This window comes from Accipiter gentilis, chromosome 3 (genome assembly GCF_929443795.1).
Source record: "Accipiter gentilis chromosome 3, bAccGen1.1, whole genome shotgun sequence".
NCBI lineage: Eukaryota > Metazoa > Chordata > Aves > Accipitriformes > Accipitridae > Astur > Astur gentilis.
This window is the reverse complement of record NC_064882.1, coordinates 48,878,423-48,890,587: the sequence shown is the minus strand read 5'-3', so window position 1 is coordinate 48,890,587 and position 12,165 is coordinate 48,878,423. Positions and strand designations below refer to the sequence as shown.

Genomic DNA, 12,165 nt, shown 5'->3' with positions numbered 1-12,165 from the left:
CAGACCCATCAGCTCTCCCTTCCCGCAGGGCTGGTGCCTGGCTGCTCACTGCCAGCCCCGCTCTCCCCGCTCCCTTCAGAGGGGCATGGGAAGCAGTTTGATAACCGCCAGCGCTCGCTCAAGGTTACCGACACCTCTTTGTTCTGCCACCTCCCAAAACGTTCTGTACAAGGCAAAATCCCATCTGCAAATGCAGATGCGTCTGTGCTGAGATGGCATGTATGCTCTTGGCTGCCCTGCAATGAACTGTGCAAAGCACCCCAGGCTGGAAGCCCACGCTAGCTGAGGACAGGGGGTTTAAAAACAGGGAGTCCCAATTCCCACCCTGATTTCAAAGGGCCCAAAGAAGGTCAGGGAGCCTTCAACAGCAACACTCAGCAGCTTGCACCAGCTCCCAGATCGGAGGCAGTGGCTCACTCCCCCGGGGGGCAAGAGCAGATTAATTACCATCTGCAAGGGTTTGCACCAGCCAAGAAACTGCTAACTACCCACAGCCGCTGGCAGTGGCTCGGCACCCCCAAGGTGGGAGAGTGCCTGGAAACACTTGCAGCCTGTTATTGTTTGTTCTCATTCCCCCGCCTTGGAAAACTAATCTGCTGCTAACTCAGGAGGGCTCAGGAGACAGATAAGCCAAAAGACAACCTTAATAAAAAAAGAGAAAAAAAATGAGAAACTCTTCGAGTTACAGCCCGGAGCTATCGACCCAGCAATATGCAAACAGAGCCTGCAGCAAACCACATCCCACCCCAGCAGTGCGGGCAGCATGGCGCAGGGTGCTGCGGCTGCGGTGCCATGGGGCAAGGACAGCAAACCCGGATTGCCGGAACAGCGGGCAGGGCAGCGCTGTCCTGGCCACAGGCACTGCTGCTCACAGCCACTCCTCCCCAGGGGACGGCAGCCCCCCGAAGACCCCAGGATGGCACTGCCCCATTGGCCTGCACCCACCCTGGGAACAGCCATTAGCCTTGGCTGTCCTGACCACGTCAAACGCTAATTCAGGGCTGACTGTTCCCACTCTCCCTGCATTTTCACCATGCCGTCCCAGTGCTGTTTGTGATGGGAGCGAGCCCCAGTCCACCTGCACCGTGCCGGAGGGGCCCAGTGCCGGCACAGCACCCCATGGTGGGCAGCAGCCGAGCTGCCCCGGGCCCCGCACAGCCCCTCGGCTCTTGCCTTCTCACACGGAGCAGTAAATCACAGAGCAGTAAATCACCCAGCCGCCTGCAGCCTGGTGCCCTCCTGGGGGGGCGACAGCCGCTCCCTGCCCAGCCAGGCCCAGGACAGATGGGTTCAAGCTGTATTTGCTGCACAGGTTTAGGAAGGAGGGTGGGTCAGGAGACACTGCCGCAGCAGCACCGGTGCCGTGTCCCACAGCAACTGGCGCATGCCAGCAGACAGCAGCTGGGGAGCCAGCCGCTGGGAGAAGAACGGTCTGGCAGGTGGAAATGCACCGGTGGGGTGGGAGCACAGCCCTGCCGCCACCCCCGCAGAGAGCTGGCACTCACCATTCTGGGTCAGCTTTGTGGAGCAGACGAGCGTCGAGATTTGGAAGCTGTCCCGGGCCGACACGGTTAAGCCCGACGTGCCCCCGCTCAAGCGGAAGGAAGAGCCAGACAGGAGTTTCGGCTCAGACAGGTTCCTCGTGGAGGGCAAGGTCAGGTACGCGCTGGCATCCTCCAGCTTCCTGCTGTCACCCTGCAAGGCAGAGCACGGCTCACACCAGGCAGCGCACCGTGGGACAGGGCTGGCCCGTGGGTTCGGTCTTGACCGCCCCCCCCTATCAAGTCCCCTGCATAGGGGGACTTTGCTGTGCAGAATGGGGCAGGGCAAGGAGGCCAGCAGAGCCGCACACAGGGAACAGTGGCTCCCACCTAACAACATCCTTACGGCTTGGTAAAGTCCGGCTCACAGGAGTCGCTGGGATGAGGGAGCTGGCCCAGGGGAACTGCTGCCCGCGGTGCAGAGCTCTGTGCAGGCAGCGCAGTGGGCTCGCCCAACATTAATTTAAACAGAACATCCAAGAAAGCTGCTCCCTGCCGGGCTCTGCAGGGACACATGCTCAACTGGGACAACTGACCGGGAGAGACACCGAATCCTGGCCGGTGCCACTCAGGGAGGACACAAGAACTGGCAGGAAGAAAAGCACGAGGGGAGGCCAGTTGACACAGAGGAGCCTGCAGCTGGGCAGCAGCTAGCCAGGAATGAAACACGTGCCAGAGCACTGCCATGGGGACGGACACACAGCAGGACACCAACCAGGTGGTGGGCACGGTCCCATGGCATCACTGTCACTGGCCCGATGGGACGTTTTGCGCCAGTGCGGGCACGCTGGCGTCTCTCTCCACAGCAGCAAAACAGCCTACTTCTTTGTGTCCCCTACTCTTAAGAATTAAGACAACATTACACCTAGGAGCACTCACTGGGGTGACTGGGATATGGTGGGTGTCCAGAGCTGGCCAGACACACCACAGTGGACTGCAGCCATGCTGCCACAAGCTCACCAGCGCATGCTTACGGCTTGGCAACAGGGCATTTATCCTTCCCTGCCTGCAACCTTGCACAATAAAATTTCTCCTACTGAAGGTCAGATGAAGATCACAAAATTGTTTGTTGTTGGCTTTTCTCTCCACTGAGCGTACCCACAGTGGCCAGCTGACTCGCAGGAGGCACTGCACTTCTTCCAAGGGCAGCTAAGCCCTTGCAGGGTAAACTGGCTTAATTTCAGACATTTCTCGACCAGCATGAGATCAAGAGGTCTGAGGAGCTAAAAGCATATAATTCACATTCCTCTGGCAAACAAAGATAAAAAGATGAAATAGCTTCTGACTCCCAGAATCAAGCCCCGGTGTTTGCCGGGAAGAGCAGGAGTCAGCCGGGGAGAAGACAAAGCAGAGCACGCCGGCTTTCACTTGCTCGGGGGCGGAGGATGCTGGTGAACGCGATGGTTCAGCGAGGGCAGCAACAACCCTTTAAGGAGAAAATGCATCCAGGAGGGAGGTGCGCAGGGTTTCATCTCGCTGGGCCAGCCAGCACCAGCAAGTCTCAAAGGTGCTTTGGTGCTCCTGCCACCAAACAGGCTGCGGAGGGGACAGTCCCCCAGAGAGCCAGGGGCTGTGTCTGCAGCTCTGCAGGCCACAGCAGCATTTAAAGAATTTAGGTATTTTGCCTGTAAAGAACAGGGAGGAGGGACATAACAATTTCAAATGCGTAGGAGCTGCTGGGGAAGAAAAGCGCAGCTCTGTCCCCATACCCAGGCTGGGCGGGGCAGGGCACCATGGGGTCCCTGTGGGAGGGAGGTCAGGCATCCCAAGAGCGATAGATGAGGAACAGTAACGGCAGAACAGGACGGACAGATGGATGGCCGAGACCTGCAGGGGCACGCGGGCAGCTCAGCCCCCAGTGGGGCAGCTACGTGAGCACGGGGCCGGAGCGCACCAGGGTGACACCGCATCAGATCCACAGGACAGTCCTCCGACGTGGGACGATGGGGAGCACAGCAGTGCGCTGGCAGCAGTCTGTCTGCTGGGGCACCTCTGCTGCTGGGACATTACGTAGCTGCAGAAGCAGCATAGAGGTGCTAAGAGGGAAATGTGGTGATGAAGAGGAGGAACTCCTCCATCAAGCTTATGGGAAGTTTTGGCTGAGGCCAGCAGCACAGCTGCCACAGCAGGCAGGAGACAGATCTGCTCATCCCAAAAAGATGCAGGACTTGGGAAGGGAGATGGGTCTACCTCGAGTAACTGTGGTCACATCACTAGGAACAGCAAGGAAAACTAGGGAAAACTTCAGTTAAATACCAGAGCAGCCAAGGGGCTGAGGTGGGAAGGTCACCCTTTGGGGACGCTGGAGCTCCATTGCCGGCGAGGAACACTAAAGTGGTGCTGACACACAGAGGAAGAGTCCTGAGCTCACCATTGCAGCAGGGACCAGCACCTCTCGCTCCCCTGGCCGCAGCCAACCCCAGCCTGGGAGAAGGGGACACCAAGGCAAGGGGGGGCGGCGTGTTCATGGGGTTTTTCACACTCAACTGCATTTTTTTCCTAATGAACAGTGAATTTTCCCTCCTTACATTCTCTCTCTGTTATCTCAGAAGAAAAACCAAGCAGTTTTAGGCAGAAAAACGCTGGTGAAATCAGGTAAAGTGCAGCAAATATCTTCATGGGGATGTTCCCTCCCAAGTCAGATACATTTAAGTTACCTTTTTCTAAACAAAACTTGTCATTCACAAGGGAGCAGCGCAGAGATTAGAGACACTGTGTGCAGGGAGCTGTGGCAGGAGCCCCCACCATCAAGGACAGAAAGGACAGGAGGGACTGGAAACCCTCCGGGGGACTTTGGGTACATGCCACCAGAGCGGCAGCTCTGGCAGGGACTGGGACCCCAGCCCCACACAGGCAACTGCCAGGAGAGCTGTCATCCTGCAGTCTCCCCGCTTCGATGGGGGGTCTGCCTGCCCCCCCGTACCTTGTACAGAACCAGGTCATGCTCCCCATCACGCAGTGTGGTGCCGTCTGGTCGCATCAGCTTCACGAAGGCCATGGAGAAAATCCGCTCACTTTTGTCTTTGGCTGGGAGAGACAAAAGCGGGGCAAGGTGAAGCCTGCTCGGGAGGAGCCCAAGCATGTACTGTGCAGGCAGGGAAAGGGCAGCGCAGCCGGGGGCTCCTGCCCTCCCAGCAGCCGGAGCGGTCCGGGGGGGGGGCTACCAGGGAAATCGCTTTGCTTTTCCTGGAGCCCGCAGGCTGTGCCCACGTGCAGTGAGACCCCCCGATCTCCCCAGAGCACTGGGGAGAAGCAGCTGCTGCAGCCGTTCGGGAACCTCAAGAGAGGGGAGAGATGGCAGCGACAAACCGATGTGCGGCCAGAGGAGCTGCTGGGCTGCCAGCACGTGCTGCCCGGGCAAGCAGCCATCGGAAAGCCGCCTCTGCGAGAACAAGAGGGGCTTGGGGCAGGCAGGGCTTGGGGCAGGCAGGGCTTGGCCTGTGCAGGATCAGACCATCAAGCAGCAGCCTCAGCTGCAGGTCTCCACAGTGGCCCTGGGGAAGGTGCCCACAGTCGCAGGACATGCCACGCCACGTCTCATCATGTGTGGTTTTCAGCTCTGCGAAGGCACCGACAGCAGCACCTCTGCTCTGGGAGCAGCCGGTCCTCCTGGCCACGTGTCACAGCCCACAGCTTTGCTGCAGCTAAACGCCACGGGACGTGGAGCGGGTGCTCTGGAGAGCCAAGCGCAGGCACCTGTGCAGCAGCTGCATGCAAGAGGCAGCGGTTTCCCAGAGGTCTGCCGCCTCACCACAGGCAGCAGGGACAGAGCAGGACAGGGGGGATGGCTTCCTTCCCCCACACATGACTCCACATTTCACAGCATCCCTGGTGTATCCCCGCACAGCGCGAGACGAGGGCCGCTCATGGGACCCATCTGTTCCTGCAGCCCCTGAGCTGCAGGCAGCCCACATCCATCACAGACCTTGCTGGGAACATTAGCAGAGGAAGACCTGAAGAAAGGAGATACTTACAGTCGCTGGAGGAGCGATGCCGGAAGGTGAATCTCAAGTGGGTCTTGTGGACATCTTCAATGGGAACAGCAATCTGAGAGAGAAAACGTGTACCCACGTGAGGAAGGAGGGCGCGGGCTGGGTGACCTGCCTGACCAAGACACCTCTGTGCTTGGGCAAAGGCTGTGCTGAACTTTCAGTTCAAATCCAAACCCACGTGCTTTCCTTTCAATTAATGAGGCTGAACTGGAGACACAGGTGTCTGAGCAGGGCTGGCAGTGTACGTCCATGAGCCCGCAGGGAGAGGCAGGAGCGATGCAGGAGCACCGCCAGCGATGCAGCACACCCAGAGCCACGGCCCCAGTACTGCTCATCAGCAGGGACAGTGGACATGGCGTCCCTGCTGCAGGTCACCCTGGGTCTCCATCCAGGGGTCGAGCCATGACACCAGCAGCATCTCCCATCCTCCCTGAGCCAGGGAACTTTTCCCCTTGAAAAGCCAACCCTGGCAGGGAGTCCTCCTCCAGCGGCTTGGTCCTGCAGCGCAGGAGGAGCGAGGGACACAGCCTCGGGAGGGACACAGCCTCGGGGGGTCACAGCCTCGGGGGGTCACAGCCCCAGTCCCACCTGAGCCCCCATGCCCTGAGGCTCATACAGACCTTCACGGTCTCCATCCACCGCTGGTGCCGCTGCTGATAGTAGACCACAGAGCGGTACTCACTTGCCGGTTTGTCCCCCGCACCGTGGTAAATCACATTCTGCGGAGAGGGCAGCAGCAGAAGAGACACTTCATGGTCAGATCAAATAAACTCAAAGGGCTGAAGAATTTTGCATCCCCTGCTAACCTGGACTAGCCCCTGAGCTGTCCAGCCCCACTGAGCCGCTCTCCCCAGGCCCAAGCTCCCCTGGCACAGGTGCCCCTTTACAACCCAGCTGGTGTTGGGACATCTTTCCAACTGTCCCTTCCCAGTCAGGCTCAGAGGGGCAGGAGAAAGCTTCCCTGTCCCCATCCCCATCCTCTCCACCTCCGCCAGGCTTGGTGCAGCCTCCGAAGGGAGCCAGCAAGGGACACGCAGCCCTCTGGGGCACGGTCGCAGCTTGCCTTCGTTGCCCTGTGGGAAGGGCTTTATCAGGGAGGGAGAAGGAGGTGGGGGCTGCACCCCTGGACCAGCTTAGTGGGACCCTCAGCATTCACAGCTTGTTCTCCAGGGGCCAGGTGAGAATTGCATTTGAAATGAAAGCAAATACCCTGAAGAAAAAGACAAGGCAACAGCCAGTCCTGGGGCAGGGGAACTGAGTCTGAGCCTCCCACCATCCTCCTAGCAACTCTCCCAGCTTCTTCCCCCTCCTCTTCTCCCAGGGATGGAGAGCTGGGACACCCCACACCCATGGGCGGCCAGGGGTTCTGGCTGTCCCCAAGGGAGGACAATTTTCTCTCTATCCCTGCCCACCACTTTCCCAGATCTTTATTCTAAAGGGCAGCTTCAAGGGCTCCAGTAGCCAAAGAGGCTACTCCAGCTGGTTTGTGCTGGCACCAACACTGGCACCAGCATGCTACGGAGCTGCTGCCTCTGTGCAAGGTGGGGTGAAGCGGGGTAAAGTCCCTTGCCCCAGGGCTGATCCGTACCTGCACCACACTGCCCGACTCGTCACAGACGCACACTGTCACCTCCACATTCTTCTGTGTCTTCTTGTTCCCCTTGTCAAACTCGCCCTGCACCAGTGTCAGGTAGATGTCGTTCCTGACGTCTCCTGGTGGGACAGCCCTGTCAGCGAGGCTGGGTCCCCTCTGCAGCAGGGCACACTGTAACCCCACACTGGGACCCCCAGACACCATCCAAGGATGGTCCAATCCACCACCCTGCTTGCCTGGCATGATGACCTCTGGGTAGCCCAGCTTGCGTGCCACCACCGTGCTGCGGTCCACAAGGTGGGGATGGTCCTTTCGCACTTGGCTCAGGTCTCCCCAGAGCATCTTCAGGGACACCCAGAACCCTGCCGGGACAGAGCGCGGGACATCGGCCCCATGGCCCGTGCCAGCTCAGCACGAGTTGTGCCATGCTGGACCAGGCTGCTGGCCAGGCACACATCCTGCGGAAGTGGCTGCCCCTTCCTGGGCTCAGCCCCAGATGCGTTTGGGTGGGTGGTCATTCCCAGTGACCCCACACGGCTCCGGTCCCAATTGCTGGGACAATTCGCACACTGAGCCCCAGACACACCCAGGATCAAACTCGCTGCGTTTTTTCAATGGGTGACAGTGTGCAAGAGCCTGGGGGAGGCAGCCAGAGGGGGCCCATGGTCGGCCAGGGACCAAAGTGAGCCCCTGGACCCTGCAAGGAGTGGCATGAGGGGGCTGCACCAGTGTGGAGGCCGGGGGGCAGCCAGGGACCCCGAGCACAAGCAGCAGCAGGAGGGAAACGCAGGATGAGCTGGGGAGGGGTCTCACCCCTGCAGAGTTGGCACGCAGGGCAGGGGGAATGTGGGGGCTCTACCTTGTCCCTTGTGGTTGATGTCCTTCCCCTCCACTGCTTTCCTGATCATGTTGTGAAGAAAATCATTGTCAGCGGCCGCCCTGCAAACACCAGAGTGGGGCGATTCAGAGGAGCTCCACGCCGGGTGCACACGCAGAACCCCACATGGCTGTTCCCCATGGCCAGACACTGACCACCAGCAAACCAAACAGCAACCCAGATCCCACTACAGCTACCCAACTAGCTGGCCTCCAGCCTGCCGGGAAAGAGGTGCAGGACAGCATCCACAGCAGACCTGGGACCCTGAGCACGCGTGTGCCCTGAGGGGCCAGGAGGCAGAGCTCCGGCAGGGCTTTGGTATCTCTGAGTATGTCACTGCGCATAGAAAAACCCCTTTTCTAACCTCACGGAGGTCCCAGACCTGATGACATCGTGTCTCAAGGATCCACAGTCCCTTTGCAAAGCCACATTTAATGGAACAATCTCTTTGATCCTGACACCTCTTGCCCCCTCACAGCTGCCATCCCCATGCCAGCCAGGCCCACAGAGGCTGCCCCCTGCCCGCTGCCCCCTGCCCGCTGCCGGCCCCGTGGGACTCACAGGTGCACAGGGATGAAGTACTGCTTGTCCTCGTCGCTCTCGCACTTCCCCTTGGTGATGTCCGTGATGTCCATCACTGCAGCAGCACAGAGGCGGCAGTGTGGGGCAGCTGCCACAGGCACCAGCAGCCCCAGCCCCCAGCGCCAGAGCCCTCCATGACAAATCCTCCCAGGACCAGCACCCAGGACAGTTTTGTCCCATCCTGCACCCACCACTTCACCTGTGCCACCAGCACTGACCCTGCTGTGCCCAGGCAATGTGCTCCACAGGGACGTCCTCGTGCCCCAGCAAGACCCCTCTGCCACTCTGTGCCAGACGGACCTGAGCTGCATGGGGCTCTCAGCAGAGAGAAACCCTGTGCCCACATGGCTCTGTGGTGGACAGATGTGTTGCCAACATGGGCTGGGACCTGGCATCCCGGCACAGCTCACCCCTGGGAAACACTCCCAGGGGGGTCTGCAGCACCACCGGCATCAGCCCCCAGTGCAGGGAAGGGTCCCATGCTGGGGCACAGCCTAAAGGCCGCCCACCTCTTGGGGTCTCAAGCCCAGGGCAGAGCTGGCTGCTGAGGGCTCGCACCACGTGTCCAGCATCCCCTCCAGCTGTGCGCCTCTGGGGAACAGCACGCAGAGATGGTGCAGCCACCAACTGGACAGTCACCACAGGTGATCTCAGAGCTCCAGGGCAGATTTTGGCCAAAATAAGCCATATCCAGAACCTCTCCATCGGCTACAGTCAGGGGGTTTGGTACAGGACAGACAGGGCACCGCAGAGTGGGCACCAGGATGATCCATCTGGGCTCTCCTCAGGGACACGCTCAGCTCGGCATGCAATTAGCCACCCATATGTTCATAATTCACCTGGTAATTTCTCTGAGGTGGCTGAGGTCCTAGCACACGCTAATTAACCAAGTAAAGTCAATAGTTTCCTAGCAAGCCCATTCAATGGGGATCAATACCCAGAGCAGGACCATGGGTCAAGGCAGAGCGGGGGCAGCTCCCCGCTCCTCTGGGGACAAGCACCATGGAGGGGCCAGGGCTGCTCCGGGTGGCACCTCCCGCAGTGCCAGGCTGGATGTCCCCCAGTGCCTCTCCTCTGCTGGCGCAGGTGCATTGCATCCCCATCAGCCCCGCAGCCCAGGTAGGGCAGGGCCAGCCCGTGGGGGAGAACATGAGGGCAGCCGGGGGAAATGCTTGGCTCCGGCTGCCATGGGAGCAGAGAGCCAAGGCTTTCCCAGTTGCCGGAGCAGCCATGCCAGGTCCCTCCCCACATCCCAGCACCAGGCACGCATGGGAAAGGCCCTGCACCACCATGGGGGGTTGTGGGCCAGGCTGGGGAGGGGGAGAGAGGGCAGCAAGCTCAGGGCGATGCAGCAAGTGCAGCCATGCAGAGGCAAGCGAGGGTCAGGGTCCATGTGTGGGATTGGGGGCTGCATGGCCAGAGGCAGGAGCAGCCCTGGGATGTTGCTGCCCCAAACCACTGCACCCCACGGCCAGCAAGCCTCATGGACCCTGGTGGCCAAGAGGTGGGTGCCGGGGGTGCTGGCGTGGGCAGCGCTGGGGGGTCTCCTCCTGGCACCCATGGCAGACCCTGTTCTCACCTGAGATGCCGAAGGGCCGCCGGAGGCCCGTGCTGAGCTTGCGGCTGTAGGTCTCCCGGAGGTCCATGCGTCCCACCCGGATGATCTGGCACACCAGGAAAAGCCTCTCCCGCTTCAGGTCTTTGCTGCCCAGGTCCTGGGGGGGACATGGTCTGCATGAGCCGGGCATCGGCAGCACACCGCACAGGGATGCGCCTCTGCCGGCGCCAGGTGACCGCAGGGTGCCGGGGGCTGTGCGGGAGGATGAACCAGCAGGTGCAGAGCCAGCACAGGTCCCTGCTCCTGGCATCCCAGCTCTGCCTTCAGGAGCCAGGGAGTCCCCCTGCTGCTGTGCCCCGCAGAGGGGCTCGGCTGGAGGGCATGCAGTCCCGCTGCCCCAGGGAGCCTGGGGTTTCTGTGCACCCCAGGCAGCTCCAAGCCTGAGGAATGGGGACAATGCTGGGGCTGGTGGAGACCGATGGCCCCACGGGGCATCCATAGGCCAGGCTGTGCAGCCGAGGGGGGCACGCTGCCCTGGGAGGGAGCAGGTGTGACATGGTGTAGGGCTTGGTGGGGTGGCCACATGCCCCAGCTCCAGGCACCCTGGGGGATCCAGGTCCCATGGGTGCTGCCCCTGCATGAGAACCTTCCTGCAGGGCTGCGGCACGGAGCAGCGTCACACCGCAGCGCACAGGGATGCGCGGCCGATGCCAGCAGCGGGCAGGGGTCAGAGGTGGGCGAGAGCCGGGGGAGCTGGACCGTGGGGGCTGGAAGTGCTGATGCTGCTCATTAGCATTGATTTTCCCAGCTCATCTGCATATCGATGGCTCCGCTTGGGCCGTCCTGAGGGTCAGCTCAGCTCTGCTGGTGCAGCGGGAAAAATGCTGGGTCAGCAGGTGCTGCCTGCACCTCCTCCCGCCCACGGCAAGGGACCGCTGAGCTGGGCTGTGGGTGAGGGATGGAGCAAAGATGGGGGCACAGCACCCCAACAGCACCAACAACCCTGCACCTGGGAGGGGAGGCCATGAGGGGCAGCCCCACAGCGGGTGCCCGCGTCCCAGTGTCAGGACTGGGGTCTGCACTGGAGCCACAGGGCTGGCTGGGCTGGGGGCACGGGAGAATCGAGCAGCGGGGAGGAGCAGGGATTCAGCTGCTCAGAGGTGGCATGGGCTGCAGTGGGACCTTGGGGGCCCCATGCATGGTGCTGGATGCATCCGAAATGCTGCATGAACGGGGGGCACCTCTGCAGGCAGCGGGGAGGGGAGGAGGTGCAGGCAGCAGCAGCACTGCTCCTGAGGGGTCTGTGCTCACCGTGAAGACTGCCTTGAGGTTGTTGAGCATCTCGATGTCCTGGGGGACCCCCGTGCTGGCCCAGCGGATCACGTAGTTCTCGCTGCGAGGGGAAGGCGAGGGGGTGAGGAGCTGGCAGCAGGGGCCAGGCACCAGGACAGCAGAGCTGGAGCTCAGCGTGTCCCTGCGCAGCCGGGGTCCAGCCAGGCAGAGGCTGCCAGCAAGCAGCCCACAAGCAAACACCACGACGTGGGCTGGAGCGCTTCGGCCACAGGCAGGGTGCTGCTCAGGCTGGGTTTGCACGCCCAGCCACTGCCGGCTCGCACCGTGCAGACCTCTTGTCTGACCAGTGGCCCCAGTCGCGGCACGCAGACTGGCCCAGCCTGGCCATCCCCAGCAGCAGAAGGCTGCCAGCCCAACCCTCCCTGCATGGCAGGCAGCTTGCAGGCACTCTGGGCACATCAGCTCACCAGTCCCTTGCATGGGGCCACGCTGCACGTACTGGGGTCTGGCACGGGCTGAGCCGGCATTTGCCTGCCGCGGGCAGATCAGCACAGGGCAGCATGCCACAGCATAACCCTGATGGGCCACAACACGTTGGGCACGCACCACACCAGGCAGGAAAAGCCACAGGCAGTCCTACGGGATGTGACTGCAATGCCTTGCACGCTGCCAACAAACCCTCCCGCTCTGGAAGAGACAACCCTGCAGGAAGGGACATGCTTCTTTTC

At 61.2% G+C, this 12,165-nt stretch overlaps 1 protein-coding gene across 4 annotated transcripts in view; it reads right to left on the bottom strand.

Moving 5' to 3' along the window:
• The window catches only part of LOC126052025 (dedicator of cytokinesis protein 2-like), an 82,356-nt gene that overhangs the window by 65,748 nt on the left and 4,443 nt on the right, over window positions 1-12,165 (bottom strand). For all 4 annotated transcript variants that reach the window (XM_049832086.1, XM_049832068.1, XM_049832076.1 and 1 more), the window contains exons 9-18: window positions 11,456-11,537; window positions 10,166-10,301; window positions 8,566-8,641; window positions 7,987-8,066; window positions 7,364-7,489; window positions 7,122-7,246; window positions 6,154-6,252; window positions 5,516-5,588; window positions 4,465-4,568; window positions 1,506-1,695 (exon numbers count right to left, since the gene is read on the bottom strand). In XM_049832086.1, coding sequence (XP_049688043.1) covers window positions 1,506-1,695; window positions 4,465-4,568; window positions 5,516-5,588; window positions 6,154-6,252; window positions 7,122-7,246; window positions 7,364-7,489; window positions 7,987-8,066; window positions 8,566-8,641; window positions 10,166-10,301; window positions 11,456-11,537 — 1,091 coding nt within the window. The remainder of the gene's footprint in view (window positions 1-1,505; window positions 1,696-4,464; window positions 4,569-5,515; window positions 5,589-6,153; window positions 6,253-7,121; window positions 7,247-7,363; window positions 7,490-7,986; window positions 8,067-8,565; window positions 8,642-10,165; window positions 10,302-11,455; window positions 11,538-12,165) is intronic.